At 43.4% G+C, this 25,500-nt stretch overlaps 1 protein-coding gene across 11 annotated transcripts; it reads right to left on the bottom strand.

The window, feature by feature from the left end:
• Positions 1–17,683, bottom strand: LOC124310560 (zinc transporter ZIP1-like). Of its 11 annotated transcripts, none has more exons than XM_046746904.1 (9): positions 17,354–17,677; positions 14,519–14,736; positions 14,271–14,438; positions 13,996–14,166; positions 13,709–13,867; positions 13,405–13,612; positions 13,199–13,325; positions 2,161–2,379; positions 1–2,063 (listed from the first exon to the last, which is right to left on the bottom strand). In XM_046746904.1, exons 1-8 carry the CDS (start codon positions 17,357–17,359, stop codon positions 2,165–2,167), a joined length of 1,272 nt encoding a protein of 423 aa, XP_046602860.1. In that variant the 5' UTR covers positions 17,360–17,677; the 3' UTR covers positions 1–2,063; positions 2,161–2,164. The 11 variants fall into 11 exon arrangements, 9 of the variants coding, with proteins under 9 accessions (XP_046602860.1, XP_046602870.1, XP_046602879.1 ...); XM_046746914.1 differs by having other exon boundaries at positions 17,476–17,677; XM_046746923.1 differs by lacking the exon at positions 17,354–17,677 and adding an exon at positions 16,306–16,557.
• Positions 17,684–25,500: the final 7,817 nt, after the last annotated feature.

The raw sequence follows: 25,500 nt of genomic DNA, 5'->3' as shown, positions 1-25,500 counted from the left end.
TAACTACACCATCTGCAATGTTTATCTTAATGTTATTATCATATATATCACATCCGGGTATACTTATAATAATGTATCTTATTGGTTAGCCACGCTTCGGTGCATATTATTACATCAGGTTTCATCTGAAAGGCATTAATCAGTGCTTCCAGCTTGATAGGATTTTTTTTTTAACACCTTTAGTATTAGCATGAAAAACTAATGAATGTAATTTATATATATATATATATTTTTATAGTAAAAAATAGACACATTCAAATGAAAATACTTAAAGCTAAAGTGAAATATATTTGTTTGTAACATTCTTATTGTCCAACCATGTTCAATCTTATATCTCATCTCGATAAACAACCAATTAATACAGCTACTTCAACATTCCAGCACGGTAATTTCATACTTCTCATTGCACATTGTGTCTATCGTTTCATTCTACTTTCCGTTTCACTCATTGTCAGTCATAGTGGAATGCGAAAAAATACTTCCGGCTCTACGTTAAGTATAAGTGCATGTACAACTGTATCAACACGGATCGAGTCTATGAATTATTGCTTCTATATAGCGTCGTACGTAAAATGAAGTATTAGGTTTGTTTAACACTAATGAACGAATTTTACGTCCGTATTTGATAAGCCGTAGAGCTAAAATCTCAGTTGACAACCGGAGAATCGACATTCCTCTATCCATATCGGCCTCTTCGATTGAGAATTTCATTTATTATGTTTACCTAGATTAACTCGTGCACATCTATTCTTAATTATGAATCTACGTGATTTGAAAAAAGTTTATAAGCGATAAAAATGAATTACAGTATTATCAGATTTCACTATTCTGAAAAAGCGTACGGTAAAAAAATAGAACCGCTCTCTGTTTAATTATATTGTAGGTATAAGGTATGTACAGAGAAAGTGTTTTCATCACCATTTGCTTTTAGCTTACTACACAATGATATAATGTTTGAAATATACTTTTCTCCTCGTGAAACTAATTGCTGATTGTGAGTTCACCGTATAATAATTCAAGTACCCGGAAATGCATCATTTTTATTTTATGACAAGTATCGGAACTCAAGAAAGTCTGGTTAACATGCTAGAATTTAATGTAAATATTAGAATTGCGATCACCAAGTTTACTATTCCGTATCACCGTGCGCATTGAGAAAAAGATATCGCCGACTGAATCTTTGATTCGCTATAATAATTTACTTTTATTTGACTCGAAACAGGTCTATCTGACTTAGAGAAATCGCTTCCTACATTTATTAAGCATAAAATAATTTCCTCAAACTGAAAAGTTTTATATCGAATCTCAGGAATGATATTATTTAACGTTTGCGCGACTCATTAAATCGTAAATATGTTTTATAAGACTAATCAAGCAATACTAGTTTAGAAAAAAAGTTTCAAGTCAACACAGTAATGTTCTGTCAAAGTAAATGATAATAGGTGTATAATCTCACTGCATCAAAGAGTCAGCGCGGTTAAGAAATATTTTCCTCGTTAAACTTAGCGCTGCGCGTTTTGATGTGACGACAAATCGATGAACTCTAAAGCAAGAAGCTAGGCAAGTGCTATTGATTCGAATTAGAAATAGAGAGAATAATCGTCATGATTCGCTTCTATTTTCGATCAACGATATAACGAGCCTCGCCGAAGAAGGCATCAATTCAACAAGTATATTCGATCCACCTTTCCCGTGTCCGTCTGTATCGCAAATCGCGAATGACGAGAGCGTAATTTCACGAACTTGAGAAGTTTGAGAAGGTAAAAATGACGCGGTCATTACGTTTCCTGTTTTAGGTGAACGTCGTTCGTTCCGCATCGCCGAATTCCATTCTTATAACGATAATAATAACTCTCGCCGTTGTTTTTCACGTGAAACTCCGGATGATCGTTGAGGCCACGATTAAGCAACCTTCCCCGGGAACTTCCGGTCGATTCACGAACCACCGATTGGTCTTGACGAGGCGAATCCTGGCTGGCCGAGTGACCATCACTCTCGATGGGCGATGCCCGAACATTTCGGGTTCCTTAGATCTCGGTGCGTTTTTTGTTTTTCCGATTTCTCTGCGGACAATCGAAGGGGAGACCGGAACGTTGCAATTCAGGAAACTTTTGAACAATGCCAATATCTTTGGCCCATATCGATCGTGTATCAACTCACTGCGTTATGCACTCTTTTCCGTGACCATGGTCGACGACAGAGTTGTAGATATCACGTCCAATATCTTCTCCGTGACGTTCGATATCGTCGAGGCTATCAAGTCATCGGGATGATGCCGATGATCGTGATTCTGCAGATGATCGTCGTCGCCGTTCTTGGTTTCTTCCTCGTGGGAATGGCCATGGCTATGACCATGACCATGTTCGTGGGAGTGTGAAGCTGGAATAAAATTGAACCGTGAACAACAAATTACGCAACGAGTATTGCTACGCGTATACACGATTTATAAAACTGGTAAACGATTAACGTGCGTCGAATGAATCGATGAATTTATCAAACAGCGATACGATTATTTTTTACAATACAGGGGGACATAACGTTGTTTTTTCGTTTATCATACACGACGAACATTCCGAACCGGATGTTCGCAGTTTAATATCTGACTAACAATGATACGGCTGACCGATTTTCTCAATACCGATTTTCAAGTTTCCTAATCATTGACTAGGTTCTAGCTCGTAACAACATCCGCCTCTCTTACGAAGAAATAAATAAATATCAAACGAGAGGCACGATTTCGAGGTAACGAGAGGAGAGATATTTGAAAATCTCTTTGTTTGTATGCAACTAATTCAAGAATCACGAACCATATAATATAACACCTTGCACGGAATCGCCATTGCGTAATCGATCTTTGTCTGCAGTTTCGCTTAAACTCCATAAGGCAAATATCACTAACAAGAGACTTTAAATTTCGCAAGTTTCGTCTAGAACACCTGGTGATCGCCGATCAACTTTCACCGCGTACTTAACCCGGGCCTCGATGTACCGGGAACGGATGCCATGAGGTTTTACAAATCGTTCAATGAACTGTGCCGGCGTTTCTAGAGGTATAATATCGTCGCGTAGATGCCGATCAACGATTACTGAACGGTAATTGCCTCTGAGGAAAGAAATCGACTGCATCTTTTTTCCAACTCCTTGTTAGGACGGTGTACTTTCTGGGTTTTTTTTTTTACTTTGGTTTCTCAAGAATTATACGAGACTCGCCTTTATCTTGAAAAACTCAATTTTATTATCTGTCGTATAAATCCTGTCTTTTAATAACCCAGAAGCCTCGAATACTCAGATTAATCGCTTACACGACGCGACCAAACAGGGATATTAAAAGGTGAATCGTGAGTACCTTCATTTAACTCCGAACCGCATAAAATCCAAGCCGTAATTTCTCGGATTAGGTTTTCCGGTTTACGGCATCGAGTTTAATTGTTGTTGCCATAGTTGCACTCAACTACCAAGTCGCGAATTATACATGTTCTACTTCGAGCATTGAGCAGGGTGTCAACTTATCGTTACAATTAATCACGTTATCGCGAATTGATTGAGCTCGGTGCGTCGTTGGCGTCCGGTGTTAAATCACTCGATGCGTGCAAATATGTTCGCTTTGTTGTGGCGTATAAGCATTTGCAAATGTTGCGTAAGGTATGCGTAAGCACGTCTCGTTTCCCAACAAGCACAATGGGGTGTGTTAAATTATGTGTGCACCGCTCAACCCTGCAGGCGAATATTTATCCGATTCGATTCGCAACGATAAGATAATCACGAAATTGCCGAACCCTGTGCCGGAATATCAGCGGTACCCTACGACTCTGAATATAGGTATACCTATCAACTATAGATCGCGATACCGTCTTCTCACACGCCATTTACTATACATGTACACACAAGTATACAGTGCTGCAATATTTGGTCTATGTGTGTATAGATTAAAGGAAGTGATTAGATTCTCATTACACGCTTCGCAGACACTGCGTCCTCCCAATTTCGCGGATAATAAGAAGCGAGAGAAGCTCAACTCGGTCAACAAACAGTCAGGATTTATGCAAAATCTATCGTTTATTGACAAAGAAATACTGTTTACTTTGTAAATTTTGTAAATCGAAGGGTTACTTTTTCGGATCGTGAACCGAGCCACTTCGACGGGAGTAAGATTTAACCCAAGAAAATTTTCAGTGCTCTTTAGAGCATCTAAAACGTTTTAACAAATTATCTGGACAAGAGTGAGATTTCAGACGAGAAAATTTAAAGAGCTTTCCAATTTTTTCAATATTTCTTCGAGATTCTCCGTGCCTCGGTTTTCACTTCGCAACATTTGGAAAGTGAGAAGACACACGTCGTATGATAGAAAATTTACAATTTCAAGAAACTCGCATTTAGTTATATAATTTACTGAAAACGGTAAACCGATTACTCTCTTCTGGGCGACATATTTTATTCGATCCACATCCACAAACCGGTTCCAAATTGCAATGAATCACAGGACAACGTCTACAACTTATCGTAGGAATTTAAAACACACGTTGTACACATTTACGTACACATGTGCACGTTCGATGCAACGTGCAGAAATTGTGATTCGTGATGTGCCGAAACAGGTGCGGGATTTATGCATATGGACAAGGAGTGCCGTGCAAGTTGAGCAAAATTAGTTACCTATATATGCGGGTGGCGTAGCACTGGGAAAGAGGGATGAAAAGGGGTCGAGGGGTGGCAGGGGTGGAAATTTGTACCGGTGGGTTAGCCCGGTACGGAGTTGCTCGTCCGACCTTCGCCCGAAATACCTACTGACCCTGCACCTGAGACTTTCCGCAACCCTTTGAAGAGATTGATTTTAACTTAAACGCGTAGGTACGTAACGCCGTTCATACGGCACTCCGACGATTGGCGAAAAGAGGTGAGAAAAGAAAATGTGTAAGAATAGGGATCTGGAGACGTGGGAGGGAAGAAAAAAAGGCACGAGGAAAAGGGGAATGAGATACCACCAAAGCACCGTCCAACTCACTGGCGTACTGGAGTCCCAGCATGAACATAAACCCGACGAGGATGGCGGCGAGCTGAAGCAGCCCGCTTTTCTCGTTCGCTCTCTCCCTTGCGAGGACTTCGAAAAATACAATGTAAAGAAGGGTCCCGGCGGCGAAACCCTGCAGGAGTGTTGGTAGGGGTCCGAGTCCTTCGCCGGGGTCCTCGAGGCGTCCGATCACGAGTCCGATCCCGATGCCGATGGGAGTGACGACGGAGAATACGACGAGGTAGCCGAGGACTATCCTGGCGTTCGCCCCGGCCGCTACCATTTCCATCCCCACGCAGAAGCCGATCACCAATTTGTGGGTCGCGATGGCGGCGGTCAGGTATATCACGGAGGACAACGAGGGCTCGAGGCCGACGGTGAGGCCCTCGAATATCGCGTGAAAGGACAACGCTATCACGGTCAACAGCCCCCTGACCGAGGCGTTAGGGGGGAGCGTCGAGGCCGGGGGCGAGGCCGTCGACGCGGAAGACGCCGAAGAGTTTCCGCAGAGCGGGTTCGCCTTTCCTTCGATTTCCCCGCCGTCGAGTCCCCGTGGGACTTCCAGGTTCCGCGAGAGATAACTGCGCTCGTTCTGCGACAGCGGAATCGTGTTCCCGAAGCTGTTCCTCGTCGGGTTCGCCGACGCGTCGCAGGGACACGTCGAGCCTCCGTTAACCTTCCCCGCGAGGTTTCCGTTCTTCTCGTAACCCGAGTCTACCTCCTGGTGGAGTCTGGAGTTACGGGTGGCGAAGATCCCGGGGTTGTCAGTGTCGGACTCGTAGGCGCGGTCCTGGGCCATTGGGGATATCCGGGCGTCGGGGGATAGGGATTTTTCCCCGCTTCTTCCCGCCTCTCGGCTTCTTCGACTCCCGCTCGAGCTTCGGTTGCATCTTCGCAGCGAAACGCTTCGGTGCAGCGCCGCCTCCGTCGGTTCCGGCTTTCGGTCCAGCGCCGCGTGCACCGCCTCTTCCACCAGGTAGACGAAGAAGAAACCACCGCAGAGCAACAGTTCGGCCAGACCCAAGCCGCCACCCAATTTCATCAGCTTACCGCTCTCCTGCAGCTTCTCCACGCTCTCGCGGACTTCCGGGGCCAGGTGGACGAACGACGTGAAGAGCAGAACACCGCCCCCGAAACACAGGAGCAGCGACGTCAGCAAACCCTGTTTCAAGATTCGATTAACCCAGGTGTATCACGCCGTTATCACCGGACAGTACCAACTTCCATTTTTACGGCTTGTCGAGGATTCGTTGGTGGTCAATACCGATTCGAACGATCGTTGAAAAATTCGAATACCTACCGATTTCATAAACGGAATATCGGTATACGTGTAAGGTGCGGTTGGAAACCATTCACCTTATACGGGAGACCGGAGAGAATACGACGACGATTTTTCATCGCCTACTTTAGATCCTTACGAACCCACACTTTAATTTAGCGGAAAAGTAATGACTCGAGCGTAAGCAAAAAAAGAGAAAAAAAATTAAAAATTAAACGATGTACCGAGAGTATGTTTATCCGCTCGACGGTATCTTCAGATGTAAATAAATACAGTGGTTTTAATTGAGCAATAACTCTGACGCTGCGCCATCAAAATTAACGAACGTAAAGATATTTCCTGAGCCAAATGGTGCACGGTTTCCGCGATACCTGTCTGCGGAATAAACTTTAAGACAATTTCACGGTCCCTCCGGAGGGAGGATTTTAAAGCTCGGAATCAGCCATCAGAGAAGGAATTCATGGAATTCTAAATTGAAACGAGTATAACGTTACATGAGGTGGTACGAGTCGCAAAAACTCGCGTCGCGTTAAAAGGATTTTGCGATCGATCCCGCGGTCTCCCCTTTCCAACCTTTCGCACAAAACTGATACGATCTTGGTTAGAGAAAAAGAAATAAAAATAAAAAACAACAGTAAAACATCCATATCTCGACTCATTTTGCTGCGAATATCGTATGATATATTTACTTCAGCGGTGCTCGCGCTGCCCCGACTCAATCTGCATCTGTTGATGCAAAGAGGTAGCGATCCTACGCTGAGCGATCCGATTCCAAGGACCAGCATCGCCCCGATTTTCGCCAACAAAATGCCAACGGCTCCGTTGTTCACAACAGGTGTCTTCTGAGCGTTGTCAATTATCGTCCCCATCGCCTCCATCCTCGCTGATTTTACTTTTATCGTTTATTTGCGAATGTAAATTGTCGTACAAGTTCTTCTCACGTTTCAGCGGATAGGATCACTCGATCTTCCGGCACTTATCGTCATCCGGACAACACTTTTCCACGCCGAAGATTCTGTAGGATCGGTTAAATTTTAATTTTTTTTTTTTTTTTCTAATTCAAGCGAACAAAAACGATTTTCCTCCTCGAGCGTTTCTTGGCGAGCGAATGGTAGGTGTACCAAGGGTGCGGGTCGAAGTTCCGAATGGTCAAAACTCCGAACGTTGCTGCACAACTCCTCCGCAACATGCCGAGGAGCGTTTTGAAGGTCGCAGTGTTCGGAATTTCGGCCATTCGAGGTTTTGGCCGTTCGGAACTTTGACAACTCGGATCTTTGACTCGCACCCCTAGATTGCTACCGCGCTATGTCCTCATCGCCGGCTCGGTACATTCTGATAGTAACCGTGGTACCAGGTAGTTATATCAGTACCAAGCTCCGCCCATACCACACCAACCACGGTTACAAGTTTCGAGGGTCGCCAAAAAACGCCTTTCGTCCCTCCTTTTTCTACAATTCTTTTCTTTTATCTATCCTACATGCGGCGCCAATTTGCCTCCAAGGCTTGCGAACGTGACCCAGATCTGAGGAGCAGGGCGATATTGCACCGTCACGTAGCTCTTCATAATATCCTCTTTTCTTGTATTCTTCCTTTCCTTATTACCGTATTATTTTTATTATCGTTTATTATTATTATTATTATTATTATTATTATTACTATCCTCCCCTTCACTCCTCTCTAAATTGCCCGTTGTCCAATCGCACCGAATCCGTTTCTTCGGGTCCTTTTTGCCGGTTATTTACTACGCGTGCCACACTCTTCGATAACGGTACAGCGAATCATCATCTCCGTACCGTACGTGTGAGTAATAATTTGCGGATGTTAGATGCGTCAATTGCGCGGCAAACCACCTGGCAGGTCGAGGACTTGCGACACACCGTCATCCCAGTGTGCTCGTTTAATACTCATTTTACCAACCGGCGATGCTTCTCTATCGTCTCCTTGTTTCGCACTTGCGTTACACGCGACAAGAACCGCATGTGTGTGGCGTTCGAAGAGCGCGCGGAAGTAGGTGGAACAGGTATGCGGAAAGGCGCACTTTTCACAACAATCGCGTTTCCACAGCGCGTTCTCGTCTCTTCGTTAAATCGTCATCGTCATCGTGATCTATGGGTTCTCACGGTTGGCACGTTGCGACATTGAAACCGTCCGTATTACGCAACGCGATTTAACCACCGACTTATTGTTCCCAGATGAGACGCGACGTACGGCGGAACGAATCCCGCCGGTATTCTTTCGAAATCGTGTACGAAACGAACGGTGTTTCTTCTCACGCGGGTATAACGTGCAATAGATTCCAGAGACGGGTACGTTTAGGTCTCGTGGTGTGCGACGTTCGGAGTCGATGACCGTAAAACCGAATATGAAGAATGGTAAACGGGACGAGCACCCGGCAAGTGCGTTGCACGGCCTCGTAGCGACGATTCAAATTGAACAGTTACATCTAGCGGGACATAATCGCTAACAAAAAACACATCCTAGGTCTCAAACCCCAGTCACCTAAACCTGTGACGCGATGAAGCGGCAGGGTGGCAGATAGTTTGCTGATAAAAATTTAATTCAGCCTAAAAAATCGTTCGAAATACTCTCGAAACGTTCTCTTTAAAGCCTAAGAAAAATTGGAACAAACTGGTCAACAGCAGGACGCCAAGAGACCAAACTCCTGGACCGGAACTTCCAATGGTCTTGGGTACGCGATTCCTGTCGCCACGCTTTTCCGCCAACTCGTTTGACGATGAGGAACGATGATAAGAATAAAAAATAAAAAAATTACAAGAGAATCGCGAGTGTCGCGTGCCGGTTTTAGAAAGTCGACGTACAACTTCGGGCTGCACGCATCGCGCACTGTCACTGGATCCCGGAGGTTCCCAAAATCTCTGACGGTACGGACTATCGTCGGATGATTTATACGGTTTTGTCTTCTCCTCCCGGCGGGGGTGGAAGGAGGTTCGAGTGGGGCTCAGCCGTGCCGCACGGCCGGAGCTTCTGCGACCGCGTGTCAACTTGTTACACGGTCATTGGAATTCCGCAAATCGCGTTACACGGCCGGTGCACCGGATATACGGATCGGGAGAAACGCTCGCTGGTTGACGAGCCACTGAGCTTTCTAAGCAGATGTAGGTAGCTTCCGATGGTCGCTCACGCTCGGTTGGCACCGTCTCTCCCCCACTGTGATGCCGGTGCTCTCCTGGCTGCGTGGAAACGCGGTGTTCGTGTTCCCCTTAGCTTTTCGCTCTCCGCTCTCTCCCTCTCACCTTTTCGCGCATGCCCTCCTATCACGCCGCTTTTCGCGTATACACCGTCCTCGGCCTAGGCGAACGCTATATTTTTCCACCTCTTTCCTTTTTCACGAGAGCTCTTTTCCTCGCGCCGCACCCCGCGAACCGGAAGGGTGCAGCCTCCTTCTTGGAACGGAGAAACGGAGGCCTGCACGGGAGAAAGGCGAGGAGAGAGATTTTCGCAAACGCGTTTACGGCCTGCGAGTGTCCTGGAATGAAGAGGGAGGAAACAAAAAAAAGAAAAGTTTCTTTTTCCGCAAAGTACCAAAAGCATGGCGATCGGAAAAGCGCGCGTCATTGGGTACCAGTCGATAATTCTTTGTTGAAAAACAAGCCCTGCCAACGGTCTTGAACCAGGTTTGAAGGTTGAACCGTTTTTTGACGGAAGCCGTTCAATGTCGGCCGTGAGCAATTTTTGCGCGGAATTTTACGCCAGAAATATAATTTCACGCTCTTCGATATAATGTCACGGGCGTGTAATAATTCATTGCCGATACGTGCTGTATCGGTTTTCCGGGATGTGTAAAAAGACTGGCAAGAAAACGTGCACACATTACCGTCTTCGGTTATAATGCTGGTGCAGACATGATAATGCCATTTACACTCGACGCATTCTCACGTAAAACGACCTTACACTCTATGCGCGAACGATCCCACTGTCACCCTAGTATTCATTATTGCACAGGCAAGTGTGTGTACGAGTTGTACAGGCACGCCTTGACCGGTGAACAAATGATATCTGGGTCAGCAGTGATCAAGTGAAACGAGTGTGTGAGTATGTGCAATACGCCGTGCAGATCTGCAGGAGCTGCTTTTAGTTCCAGGCCAAACCGACCGAGTATCGTGTGCAGCAAAAATGGAATTGGAATTTTGACAACTTCGAAAGAAACCTTTTTTTGGCCAGTAAAAGTCATTTATAGACAGTACTGCTTGTGGTGGTCATTTTTCAAAATATCGGACAGACAAGAGCTGCAGCGCGTTTTTAATCGCAGGGATAAATAATTTAGAAAATTTTGGAAGTGAAAAGTTTTACGGAAATTACGAAGATGCGGTCCGCGACAGATATCGCGCGAACGCAATGCATTCGCCTACAACAGGCACACGTGGTAATTATTTATTAATGTACAATTACGTGGAACATCTGGTTAGTACAAGGGCGGGGTTAAGTGTGTCGCCTACGCTTCGCAACAAGAGACGCCGAGTTGTTGGCACGGTAATTCATAATTCATGGATTACCGACAATTTGAATAATTGTAATGCAACGGGGGGTGAATGAAACAGCACCGATTCATCGTCAGTTCGATAATAATTAATTAACGACGTTGCGATGCACGCACGTATATGGATACGTATATTGTATCCTTACGTTATGATCATGCGGAAGAGTTGATAAGGTAAGATAAGCGTAACAGTTATTGACCCTTTTTTGGTTGTGTCTGTTTGATCGTTGGTTCTGAAATTACCGAAAAATAAAATTTTCCCGTCTAACCTTCCAGCAACTGGTTTTAGTCATCGAGAAATTCACAATTCGTGCCGTCAGTTTATAATTTTGAAAAATAAAAGTGTCAATAATTGAGTCTGAACGTGTCGATAACTGGCACGCTCACCTCGGTGCGGTTAGTATTATATCAAGCAAGAGAAAAGGGAAAAGGGTTGGTTAGTTCGTTGGTGTAAAAAGAAAAGTAAAAAGGTATCGTATTTAATGGTATAAAAAATGGAGTAACTTCGTTTCTACAATATCAATAGAATTGACCTCGTCTCATTTCAAACGCAACAATTATACTGTATTCTATCTACTCCCGATACGAATCGTCCGTCCCTAATTCTATCATATTTACATACATCATCTCCCGTGATGTTTCTGTTATCCCATCACCTACTTTTGTTCACCTTACGTTGGCGATCGAAATATCCTGCACATAGCCTTGTAAGAGAGCTGCATCACTTGCAGAGCTGCGATTGCCGGTCACGACGTCCTTACGTCCTCCTCGTTCATCCGGGATGATTCGGGCGCAGGTGTAAAATTATTTCTCGTTTATTCTATTCTTTGAATTGTCTGTGGGTTGTTAGTACTTCGTTAGTGAGAGTGCGAGTGTTCGTGGCCCACTGTAAATTCCCCCAGAAGCGTATATGAAAAGAATCAGAGAAACAACTGGATTAGTATATCTGTTTAAATAAAGAGTCTGAATGTGAGGTACGCGCAGGAAGGGATGAAAATTATTTCAAGTATGTATGTAGTTAGTAGGAGGGATTTTTAATCATTCAGAGTCGAGGTCAGCCGTGTTACGGTACGTGTTGAGCCTGCACGTGGTTCAAATTGAATCGACCGACGGCACTCCAACCTAAATCACAACGGCTCGTGCGAAAATCGACGAACGAGTTGTGCGTGGAATTTGAATATGTTTATGTATATATGATGCGAAATATCGATGCGTACGTTTTGAATTAATGCATGGGGGAAATACCGAGAGAGAGAAATTCATCGCATGCCAATTGTGAGTGTACAAAGCTGAGTTTTGAATTTTTCATACATACGTACGTGATGGAAATAATTTACGTAAATCCCAATTATTTTTTTTTTAATTTTCGGCATTAATTATCGAGTTTTTAAAGTTGAAATTAAATTTTTAATTCGATCACGTTCGCTAGTATGAAACACTAATTTTGCTTCATAAGCGTTATTTTCTTCAGCGATAGCTGAAGTCCCAAGGCGCTAAATTCGAATTTTTTGGTGGCGAAAATCAAGGTAAAGAAATCAAACTTTGACGTAAGATCAAAGTTTCGAGTGGTCCGAAATCCGACGCGCAAAGTTCGGAAAGGGTAAAATCACGAAAGCGCAAAATGGCGAAAGGGCGTAACTTCGACAAGTCAAAGGTCCGAAAGTGCAAAAGTGAGAAAATTAAAAAATCTGAAACATCGAAATTCCGAATGATCTAAGATTTTTAGTTCTGTGAATTTCTGGATTGATGAAATTTCACCACTTTGATCATTCGTTTTTCTGGATTTTCGATATGTTTACGTTCGGAGTCCTGCACGTCGTTTAGATTTTCGATTTTTCCGATTTTGTACACCCACTCGTTGAGTAAACCAGGCTGTGTGACCATGTTTTAATTTTTGAAATTTTCCTTTATCGAAACTCTATTTTTCGGAACCTTACTCTACTGGTACTTGACTTTTCAACACTTTGCTGTACCGTAACTTTAATTTCCAGAATCTTAAATTTCGGAACTTTGAGCCTTTCGGTTTACGACTATTCGAAACTTTGTTGTTTCATCAAAGTATGATTTCTTTATCTCTGACGAACGAAACGCAGTGACGCGGGTCGCGTGATACCAGCGCAAAATATCATATTTCCTCTGCAGAACCGGTTCTAGATTCCAGGGTAAAACGATACGCTTATGACGATAAGTCCGCATGCAGTAGTACATATTCAGCAAACCGGGTGTGTAAGTGTCCTGCGAGCTTTGCATATGAGCGATTATCACAAGCTTTCCATTTTTCAAGCCTCAGGCTTCTCCAAAAGAAATTTCTGCAGACGCGATACTGCGGCCGAAACCGATCGTCATTCGGCTCGAACGATTCCTCTTCGAAATCGGCTGAACGATGATGAAAAGTGTCGGATGATATACTCACAGGAAAACTGGATCGTGACCATGAGAAGAAACCCGATGAGCACCGACAGGTATTGGATTATCCCGTGACGCTGCTTCCTCAGGATTTCAAAGAACACAACGTAAAGTAGAGTCCCCGTTGCGAGTCCCTGCAAAGATTTATAATCCAATTGAAATTCGATAATGAATCCAACGTTCCGGAAGTCTGATTTCGAGTCGCGAACTTACTTGCAGAATTACAGCGACGGGTCCACTGGCTGCAGCGCTTGCACCGCCAGTCACGATCATCGCGATTCCAACTCCGATCGGAGACACGACAGCGTAAGTACAAATGTAAATGATCATCAGGGGAAACCGGGTCCTTGCCGTGACGAGTTCGACCCCGATGCAGAAGGCGATGACGAACTTGTGCGCTGCTACCGCACCGAAGAGGTACCTGAACACCGAAATACGGGGATGAGATAGTGTCCGGAGTTCCACGCGGATCCGTAATCATCCCCGATTGTGAGATAGCAAAATTCTAATCGCTTACCAGACGTCACTCGCGGTGCTCGACAAGCCGATGGCCAATCCCTCGAAAAGCTCGTGCACCGAGAGACCAAGAACAACTAGCAACCCTCTCAGAGAACTGACCACGAAATCATCGTCGTCTTCGGCCGGAAGGGGAATGTGGCTGTGGCCGTGGCCGTACCTGGAACGAGAATTTATCATTTTCGGCACGAGTTGTGGAGCTCGGATGGAGTATTGGGCGCTTTGAAAGGACCTCGAGTGCCATGTTCAAGGATGTAATCCATCCCGATGATAATTGCCGCATCTTACCCAGGATGGGGCTGAGGACTGGCGGAAACACCGTTCTCCATAACCAGCTCGTTGGTGCTCTTATTGACATCTTTGATCGTCTTTGAATTCTCGGATAGTCTTTTCCGCCTCTTGTCGTCCCTTCCGAGGTATACGTGAACCAATTCCTCGACCAGGTACATCAGGAAGAACCTGCGTAGAAGCGAAACGAACGTGGCGTGTTAAGAGGGGCTCTCGAAACGCCCCTTGCACTTCACTTCACTTCACTTCGCTTCTTAAATCGCGATGGCACTTACCCTGAGCACATGAGCAGCTCCGCCAAGGATACCGAGAGGGAGGGCAGCGAGCCCTCTTCCACCAGTTCCTCAACCCCTTCGGAAACCTCCGGCAAAATGTGGAGGAAAGTTGTGCTGAGGAGAACGCCGCCTCCGAAGCCCAGCAATAAGTCAATGATCTTCGCGGACCTAAGTTGGGAAAACGAGCTTCGTTAAGTCTGACGACCAAGAAGAAGAGGATCGTCGAGTTACGACAGGCACTGACTTACCTCGGACTTATCTCGTTCGATGTCCATTTGAACCACCTTGCCACCTGGATGGGAATGAGGCCTATGCAAATACTGACCAGGCAGAGACAGACCATGGTCACTGATTTCGCGACGAGTATCGCGCTGCTCTCGTCATCCTCGGTTGTGTCGTCCTCGTCGTGCAAAACGGCGGACGACAGGGTCGTTATATCTTCCAAAGACATCTTGGAGGGTGATAGCTGAAGATAAAACGTATGGAAATTATTTTAAGCCAGTGTAGCTTCCTGCGGACAAGTGGGCAAGGTAATCGTTCAACTCGTATTACAGGTACAGGTATAATACACTTTTGCAGCAAGTGGTACTCGAGGCTCAATTTAACCGGTTACAATCAATCTTCGGCAGCGGCAATACCGCGTCTACTACGTGTACAGTTTAATCTCCCACAAAGACACAAAGTTGATAGCACGAGATCTGATTGTATACATTGATATAGACTCTTACGACGGTGGATGTATCAAGGCTACTTTCAGACGTTGGGGTGCTTAGACCGAAAAAGGGGAGTAATTTGAGCCACCGTGACAAAGGGGATTTCCGTTTTATTAATCAGGATACCGCAGCCCCGTTTAGCTATTAAAAATGCGTCAATGACCAATGACCATTGACTATTGCGTACGAGTTTTGGTAGTCGAATCCAACGGATTTTTCAAACATCGTCGGGCCCGCTCTAAAAAATTATAATACGAACCATGAATCGTGAACGGTTCCTTTCCATATATCTCGGGAGCCATTAAGGCTGTTGCGAAAAACCGTACCGGCCTGTCGTTAATTGTATATTATAGGACACGACGTCTGCGTGTGAATGTTGGGTCTCTCTCACCTGTCGTTGATGTCTATAAAGCGGAGCGGCTCGGCGGTGTCCAAGAAAAAAACGACTAGTGACGGGGGCCCTTTTTGACCGGTATATATACCCCGATTTCGTATCTGTCTAATCGCTTATAAGCGGTGATAACGCGCCGTTAACGCTCGGCGTTCTCTCGCTGCAGCGGCGGGAAATAATTTCTCCCCCACTAGTAAAGGCTTAAATGGCCTTCGTTCCTGAGCGCCGTTGCGTGATAAATTACGTTACGGCGTATGCCGAGTATTCCCACACTTTCACGCAACACGCGTGTCTTAAACTTGGAAGCAAAAAATTCTCTCCGCATGTCGAAGATCGATCGAAATTCGTAAAGTTCATTTCCCGCAAGCTGCAATTTCACCCCGGACAATTAGTTTCACGCGACTGCGCTGCGTAAAAATCTATAACTATGCCTAGAGGATCGAAACCTCGAAGTTTTTTTCGGTTTTTAAAGTAATTTTTGACTGCATAGCTGAGATGAAAGTTTACCGAATTAACGAAATCGTTAACGTTTTCACGAGTCCGACTTCATCCGCTGATATTTTCTACCTTATAATTCAACAACGGCCATTCACACTTCGGTCCAAATCACGAACGTTTTTATCGTAGATTTGTCACCTCACGGAGGTAAGTTTTCACGCGAACTAACAATATTTCGTTACTAATTTCACTTCTCCCGATGTTCGCCTTATGTTAATAATGGGAATGCAGTTAATGCCAGTATTATCGATGCCAAGTAAAAATGTTTGTCAGTTATTTTCGGTCTTTGATCGATGGTATGACTACAGTGCGACTTGAGTCTCGTTGATGGTTCGAAAAACGAAATTGTCGCATTTTTTATTTTGTATCATTAGTTACGGAAACTTTCGTTTCAATCGTTATACGGCCATCCGATTTAAATTTAAACACTCACCCGGTTCAAATATTTTTCAATGATTCACACTCCGGAAAAGTAGAGAATTTACGGCGACTTCGGATTGAAAAAAAATTCAAGAGCTCGAGGCGTTTTTACGTAAGATAATTATTCTTTCTCACCGTCTATGGTTGAAGAAATGAGCGGAAAAAAATATCTTCGTTGAATTTGTAGGAAAACTGCGAGTGATTTGAAACAATTGAACAAATACTCTGCAACGTTAGGAATACAACATCTTAAGCGATAAGGAAACATTGCGTTTTTTATTTATACCAGTGCCGTGAAGCTGGAGTCTCTCTCTCTCTCTCTCTCTCTCTCTGTGTAAATACGTTCTAGTCTACCCATTTGCGCACCTCACTGCAGTAAGTACCTAGACGGTTCATTAAACTGATAATAATAAAACTTCTAGAGCACTGTTATATTATATCTTTGTGTATCGTTTACCAGGTAAACGGAGAGAAAAAATCACCGCCGACGTCACACGCCGGCACGCTTATAATTATTCGTAGGTATTATTCTGTTGTCTCCTCATTTCTGACGCGTTAAATTTACTCCGCGATATCATAATACGATAACCACTCCTGCTGTTCGGGGAGAAAAGCTAATTTTCGTCTCTTTATTCCTTTGCCGACTAGAAATAAATTCGCACATACGTATGTTCGAAGCTGCGATAGACCAATTTCACGGTACGAGCCACGAGGTGAATTCTACAGCAGATCCGAAAGGTTTCGGTGAAATTTTTTCAACGTAACGAGGAAAGACTTGACGGGTAAAATTTCGATCCGCGATTCGTCGCACAGTCAAACGATTTATTCCGCTACCACTGATCGTCGTTTTTGTCAAATTTTGCGAATCGACGGCTGCTGCAACTTGGGTTCATTAGTCACCCACGGCGTTAGAATCATCCGGGTAAGGGACCGGGTGACACAGATTCCATCCTCAACATAGTCGCACTGTCTCGCACCATTCACGATCACGATCACCACAAAACTCGAAATGCAGGTGAGAACCGGATTGATTCCCGGGGTGAAATTCCTACTCGACTTACCCACATATAGTCCGTCGGTATCGTGTGGCAGTATTCGTTGCGACGCGACTCTATCAAGCCGGGGAGACTTGACGTAAGTACGTAAAAGCACGTGTGCGGGCCAAGCGTCGAGTAAAAAATACCTCGTTTCCGACAGAGTAAAAAACGCAGCTGCAGGAGCCGGCGCCCAGAGGAACGATAGCTGGAGGCCGGATATCTTGCGGTGAACGTCAAGAGGTCGGTTCGGTTCTCTTCGGTTCTCCTTGGCGGGCCGAGTTCCTGCGTCCTCGGAGGTTGACTATCGCGTTATACCAACCCACGCCATCCAGTCGGAGGGCGGCGAGTGGACAGAGAGGAGCGAGAGGTAAAAGAGAAGGAGTAGGAGATGAAGGAAGGGGAGAGAGCGAGAGAGCGAGAGAGAAGTCTCCCGTCCACGTTCGCGAAGAAAGGCGATAACCGGCCGGGGTTTTCCCTGTCGAGGAAAACCTCGTATCCATTTGCAATTAGCGTCGATTGGACGGGCAAGTTTCCTCCAGGAAACCCCGATATGCCCATTGTCCGAGCACCGGCGCTCGGCTAGGTTGATTATTTTATTCATCGACTGGGAGGTAGTTGCCTGTCAAGATTGCTGCATACCAGGATGCAGCTGCATTGAGTATAATTACGATCTCTGCATCGATCGGAACTAACGTCACCGCGAGAAATACCTATGCCGTTGCTAATCACTCGATGACTCGTCTTCGGAGGTCGCGTTCTGTGTTCAAGCTTTCCTCATAGCGGGAAGATTAATCATTTTACTCGTGACCCGCGTCGTTTCCTCTGGTTACAAGAACCACGGAGAATGTGCATGTTTTTCAAGGTCGATGATGGCGCGGAAGGGTGCAACGGGGACCTAATCGTATACGCGAAATTACGTTAACTCTGCTGCAACTCGTCTCCTCGATGTTACGACTTCGAGATGATAATCGTGCGCTTGGTTTATGCGACGAATATATAACCCGCACCGTCACTCCTGCATATTTATGACCGTGGAGCGACGTCGTCGCGACGTTTGCGGTTTATACCGTACCGACCAAGACCCAAAACTACCGGCGACCTTTGCAGAGTTCTCCAGAAGTTAGATCGGAACCAAAGACGGTCAGCCGCTCGTGGATTTTCATACTATCGAGCATGGCTGTGTGATATTATGCCTGTACAACGGAAAGCCGAGTGTTGGTTGTGAGTTCCTTACACACATCACATTCCTAATATTCTAGCTCCCACCTTCGCATTTATGTTCACCAATGACCCGTGCTAGCCGTCACGTGGGTATTAAACGACTCGACGGTGAATGTCTCTGAATGAATCGTAGGACCGGGTATGATTCGACTTTTCTAACAATCGCTTATTCGTCACAATGCGCTATTGTATACCAGCTGCTACGTATCTCGATACTATAAAGCGGACTACAGTTCGACGGAAATGGAAATGTTTGAAACTGCTCGATCAGACGAGAGTCACTTGACTTTCATCTTGGTGGACTTCTTCACCGAGAAAACTAAGTCTTTAAAATAAACTAAATAAATCAGTCGAGTATTGTACAAAAATATTCCGTTTCTCTCCAACTCCAATTTTATACGGGATTAATAATCGTAAACCGGTTATTGTGACATAAAAATTAACGAATTTCCATTACCAAATAGAAGGACTCACGTCAGGGTCATTTATCACTATTCTAATGTCATTCGAGAATCCTTGAAAATTCCAGTACAATCGTATCAACCGCTGTTCATCCGATCGTCAGCTAATGGGACGGCTTTTACTTAGCAGAAAAATGGTGATAGAGATACGATTACACGCAAAAAATAATCAACCGCAGCGAGAACAATCTCCGTACAAGAGAGGAGAGACCGGCGTAGTCGGTGAATGGCCAAATCCTTGGAACGTGGCCCCGAAACTTATATTCGCATTTCGCCGGCGATTCATCGAGGGAAAATACCGCAGAGCCGCACCAGGATCCGTGGCTGACCCTAAATAGTCATGGATACACAATTTTCGTCGCGACGTTCCATTTTACCGTGACAATAATCATTGTTAACGTCCCGCCGCACGTGATATTACGCTATTACGGTGTAGGTGTCCGTGGAGGTATGATATAATCCAAGGCATGACGACAGGAACGAGCAGATCGAATTCCTCCAGCCGTATATGTATATAATAAACGTATCTAGAGTGTATGAGACATTCGTCAATGTGTCCGGGAACAATTGTCAAATACACGTGCAGTGTTAAAACTGCAACAAATGCAACCCAACGCTGTTGCGCAGCGGAGTTAAATTTAGCAACACTCCACTGCCCGAGACGTGTAACTTCTTAATTTTGTTGCAATTTGTTTCTCACGTATTCCTCCATTTCCGAGCGTCACGTTCACGTCTGCCGGGTTTTTCTGGATGGGGATTTACCGTGCCAACCATAAACCATGTAACGCTGTTGGATATCGTACGCGAGTCACGAAGCCCGATGTAAATACGCGGCGCCACGTTTCTACTTGTTCGCTAAAGCCCACACACACGTGGCATGTGCATCACACCTATGCAGGTGAAAATTATGCACCTCTTGTTCTTCGTCGAATGCAAGCGAGACGGGGACCATAGAGATCCATGCAAGACACGCACGCGAAGAGCAAAGACCCCTGCATGCGGTACGCTGTAATGGATTGAACGTCGTCTGTAATCGAGGAATCCTTATTCCTTGACGTAACGTCTCGACGATCCCGTGTGCGTTTTCTTATACGGTCCTGTACTGCCTTTCTTTTATCTTCTTTTCCATTACATTCAAAAGTGTCAATTACTCACGTTATGCTCCGCAATGACCGCAAAGCGTCTGGTGAATGTAACAAACACACACACACACACACACACACAATTACATATCGCTGATATCCCAGGATTCGTGCTAATTTTTTCCCTGTCAGCAATATGCAGAATTCTCTTTGCATGCAGTTTTCAAACTATGCTAATTACCAGTGTGAAGAAAATATGTGTACTCCAAATGATTTTCAATCTTTTACCGACATTTACTTATACCTCTGTATTACTGATTTGTTCTATACAATTCCGCTCACCGCAACCGATGCGGACCAGACGGTACGAAGAAGACAAAGAGATATTAATGTACAGACATACGCCGAACGCATTCGCTGGAAATTTGTTGAAGCAGGAAGATATAGCAAGAAAAAATAAACTATCCATGCGACCGTTGAATTCTGTAAAATTGGGACTTTTGCTAATTGGCTTGTAACGTATGAGTAATACAATTTGTTATGCTGAGAAATATTGTAAATAGTATGAGCTGTTTTTAAAATTATTCCAACAGGAAAGTGTTTAATTACACTTGAATCACGAGGGAAGTACGTTTGCTGCTAACTCAAAACACATACGACTTTCATAACAGGTATTTTCCAAAAGTGGATGCGTCAGAAAAACCGGACGTATTTTGCATCGTTTCGTTGAAAAATATGTTATAATTAGACGTAGGCCTTTCTAATGCGGAGCGATGTCTACATAGAACCGATTAATTACATAACATTAATTATGCGCGTAGGCTTGGGTGCTGCGTAATCTGAACAGCAGGTTCGAAAGCCACTTGAAAGAGTTTCCTCACTAATATTTATAGATACGATCGTCAAGACGAACCGGTGCCCTTATCTCGTTATGGAATGAAGATGTGTGCCTACGTATTTCCTGCGATTGGACAGTACTCAGGTTCTACCTGTTGCACGATTCGATCTATGCTGCAAATTGTAATAATTTTATCTCTCTATCGGCGGATCGGATCTACGAGGATAAAATTTTTTTGCCACACATCGAATCTCTTCCCGAGGCGCGAAACATTTGAAAACGGTGATATACACGGAATTTCGCTGTGTAAATTCTTCGCTTGTACAAGTATGTATAGAGTAAAAAACGAAAAAAAAAAATTGCGGTGGTTCCTCATGTTAGGTATTCTCAGTACGCAGCGGAAATTTATAGAAAGTTTGCACGATACTCGGAATCATTGCGATGTGCGCACTTCCTTGTGTTTTTTTTTTTTTTTTTTTTATTGCAGTCGGAAGATTTATTCACTTCCCTTAAGCAACCGCTGGTATTAAAGTCTCTCTTCAGGCCGGCGGAAGTACAAAAACAAAGCAAAATTACCGAAAGTCATAACATTTCTTGGTAGTATTCATCAGATTTGCGAATTAATTTTTTTCCGCATAACATTATGACGATAATATTATTTTATTACTCGGATTTACAGAGGCAATTATAATTTTGCATATTTACTGCTAACAGTCAAACCAGTGACGTATTTTATGATACATTTCGTTTCATGTTTATGAAAAAAATTATTTGTAAACGTTCAATTATCAATTACTTGGAATCCCGCTAACGGAAAACAAGTTATGCGTGTATGAGAATCGTGATCATTTTTAAAAATACAACGAACAATAAATCCCGGATATGGATGTTGCAAAAACACTTCACAGGTAATCTCGCTGAATGTTTTTCTTCTGTAATTTGTTTTTTACGCCTGGGATTATACTTTCCAATCCGTTGAGTTGCGAAACGTACGAGGTCTAAGTGCAAACCATCTGCATGATAAATAACGCGAAACTCGCGACTGCGGATCGAGGGCTTTCCATTTATTGCTTCTGATGGCACGGTAAGCGCACTTCGGAACCGGTCTGGATTCCGTACGTTATTTTTAAGGGATCCTGTTTCACCGGGAGTCCGGGATACCGTCAGGCAAATTCGCGGACCTTGACCTCCGGTACAAGAATTCGTCCTGGGTCCCCGGTTCGCAAACTTGAAACCTGATTCTTGAGTACCCCTTGAGTGGAGAATCGTAGGGAGAATCTCGAATGCGAAAAAAAAAGATTAAATAGAAAAAATGCCGCGCGGGAGCAAGAAACAAGTTTCGAATGTAGGAAACGTTCGGAATTTACGCTCTTTCTATTCCCAAAGTACGGATACAGGGTTACGGTCACTCTCTCGGAAACATTTTCAATAGAATAAATTTAAAACAGGTACCGATGGAGGTCCTTTACACGTGTTCTGAATCTAGGAATTATTTATTTGATTGCACGTGAATTTTGAGTGATCATTTGTGAAAACGCATTGCAATATTTGCCAGCGTTGTAATGAGGCGATTCGCAAAACCCGTATTCAAAGGAGCGGATCTTCAGGCATTTTTCCACCTTTATAATTTTATCTCGGACAGGTCTTATCTTAGCGTTAGCGGCCACAACGAATGGCTCCCTCATTCTGCACGTGCGAATCGCTTTCAAGTTAAATTTAAACACACTCGAAATCGAGAATGCAACGGAGATTATATGCAGGTACAATATTGCGCTAATATGCAGATGAAAATGATACGACGGCAGTCAATGTTAAGAAAGATTCATTGTCTTTCACGCGGTTAGTCGTTTCACGATCAGACATCTTTCGCTTTTACTGATCGAGTGAAGTTTCACTCGCTATTGTCATCCGCCAGATATCAACAAGTTTATTTTGTTTTATCACCGTTGAATTAACATTGTGAGTTTTTATAATCCCCGATTTTTCAATTTATGATCTTGTACGTATATCGTGAACTTTTGTCCGTCGGCTTCAATGCCAGCGGAATTAACGTTACGCACTTTGTGCAGCTATTTCTTACGGAAAGGATAAAAAAAAAAAATGCGTACAACTGCACACTTTGTAATTCCAACGCACATCGATAAGCTGATTTTTTTCCATCATTGTCCGAATGTCAAAATATTTCAACCGATTTTCGCAACGAATTAGTTATTTTTATCGACTTCATTGCGCTGGCAAAAAAAAGAAGATGTTAATTATTTTATATACGTTAGTATAACCTCTTTTGGGTGACCTCAAAAACGTACGAAGAATCGTTCGGTGATTCGTCATCGAAGAAAGGAACTTCCTTAATTCATTACACTCGCATTTTTATACACGTACACGCTGGAAATTTTCGTATTAAAACTTTCGCATGAGTTCACAATCACCCAGCTAAAACATTAATTGCTTCAAACGACTTCGAGTGTTATTCATACTATGATACGCAGTATCAAGTAGTTGGTGAAAATTTTCCAGACCCTTTTTTCACCCCTCATTTAATCGAAGTGTCTAATCAAATTCAGAATGTATAATTACAGCAAAGTTTAATTTCTTCATAGCACAGGCGATTTTTCGGAAGAACTGAATAATTTGATAAAGGACCAACGACGTGTTGTGCAAAGAAATTTCTCCGTTTGTACGACAGGCGAGTTTTTATTCCGAGAAGCATTAGAGACTTCGACAATTAAAACCAGGCCAATAATGATCGACTTAAAATCGCAAAAAGGGTCGTTTTTCCAATTGGAAAATCAACTACGGGCCAAAATTGAAAGAGGACAAGGGTTGAATTTGTGTTCAACATTCTTGCATAAAATTAACGTAACAAATTGAATATTTTTTTCGAAGGTTGTATAATCCATAATTAGTATCCAAGCGTTTCATGTATCGACCATACATACACATACATATTCGAGTTCGTATAACGGCTGTCGTTTCAAGAGCTCCGTTCAACCGATCTGACAATCAATGGCCGATCGATATCTCGTTTATAATCTGGCATGTGGGACGAGCGTTGTTTCGTATAGCGGGTATCTTGATGCCAGCTGCACGATAAAACACCGCGAACAAAGCGGCCGATAACGGCGCGGTTTTGTAGGCACAACGAGAGCTCGTTGCGCGGATTACTTATTATAAACTGGGAACTCGCGAGCAGAGAAATCGAAACACCCTAAAATCGTTGAGCTAAGTACGAGCAAGCCTGAGATAATTAAGTAAAAAGACGATTAGCCGCGCCGCAGTTATAGTATAAATTATAGCAAAGGCCTGCGATGGTTTTTTCCTGACAAAATTGAGTAGTAATTTCGGTAGCTATTAACACGAATCTATGACGAAAAAAAAAGAAAAATTTTAGAAATTTTTCATTTTTCTGTTTTCTTAGTATTACTACAGTTGAATTTCCAATTCCTGTGCTAATTATATTATTGATGGTAGTGTTGATGTTTGAATATTAATCCACCATCACTAATTGTTTTTTATGAGAACTTTACGCACATTATTTAGAGCTACGTACAAAGTGAAAGAGAAAAAGATTGAACGGGAGTTTTAAAGAAAGTAGAAAAATATATCACAAGTCTTTTCGATTTATCTAGTATTTTAAGTCCTGTTTAAAACTAACGCTGTTCGTTTTACAACTAAACATTCGGTATTTTATTCGTTACGTTTGATTTCTTCGTAAAAATTGTTCAAAAGTCTGTAAATATGCGTATCTTGCATAAAAATAAATCTCGATGTGCTGTAAAAAAGCTAGCGCTACATTCAACATGCCTGAATACCTAAAAAACAAGGCATTGTTATTTTAAAGGGAAATTAAAAGTTACATTTCGCATGCCTGTGTAATTTGCAGATGGACGGTTGCAGAAGGATAAAACCGAATTCCTGATATGTAAATCATCTGGTTCTACATCCACTCTGAAACCGAATAGAAAAATACTTGAGTTTGATATTTTACACCAGACGTACACATATACCTATAGATATGAGATCGATAAATTTCGTTAAAAATACTGCATACATAATCATTCGTTTCATTATCGTCTTGCCAACTGATGCTGGGTTACGATAACGGCGCGCAAAGTTCGTCGTTCGTCAACGCGCGATTAACGACCGGCTGGCCTACGGCAAAAAGAGTAGGAAAAAAAATGAAATAAAAGTGAAAAAATTGCGTTATTTTATACAAATAATCCCGAGTATCTACATACAAGTTTTTAATTACTTTGCCGAGATAGTCGTCGAGGGATAAATTTAATTCGCGTTGTTAATTGTACCGTAATAATGCAGCGAATGAATATCCCTTACCTTACACTGACTCTCGAGATTCTCATTCGAAAAACGTAATTCTTCATCGTTATACAATACGATGACTTTTTTTTTTTTGTTTTCCATTTCAATTCCAATTCTGTCGCTGAAAAATGGAATATAGAGTTTTGTTACGCGCATGCATACAATACGCGTAATGCTTGTGACAATTAATTCTTTCGTCGAATACTATATTATATATATATATGTATTGTTTGGAATTTTATATAGGTA

The sequence above is a fragment of the Neodiprion virginianus genome, chromosome 1, assembly GCF_021901495.1.
Source record: "Neodiprion virginianus isolate iyNeoVirg1 chromosome 1, iyNeoVirg1.1, whole genome shotgun sequence".
Classification (NCBI taxonomy): domain Eukaryota; kingdom Metazoa; phylum Arthropoda; class Insecta; order Hymenoptera; family Diprionidae; genus Neodiprion; species Neodiprion virginianus.
This window is presented reverse-complemented; position numbering and strand designations above follow the sequence as displayed.

Excerpts from the sequence above, each read along its gene's own strand:
- LOC124310560 (XM_046746872.1), bottom strand. The coding sequence starts at position 7,165 with ATGGAGGCGATGGGGACGATAATTGACAACGCTCAGAAGACACCTGTT. Across the intron at positions 6,171-6,976 it reads GCAGCGCGAGCACCGCTGAA|GGTTTGCTGACGTCGCTGCT; the intron begins GTAAATATATCA and ends ATCTTGAAACAG. Across the intron at positions 2,380-5,002 it reads GCTGGGACTCCAGTACGCCA|CTTCACACTCCCACGAACAT; the intron begins GTGAGTTGGACG and ends ATTTTATTCCAG.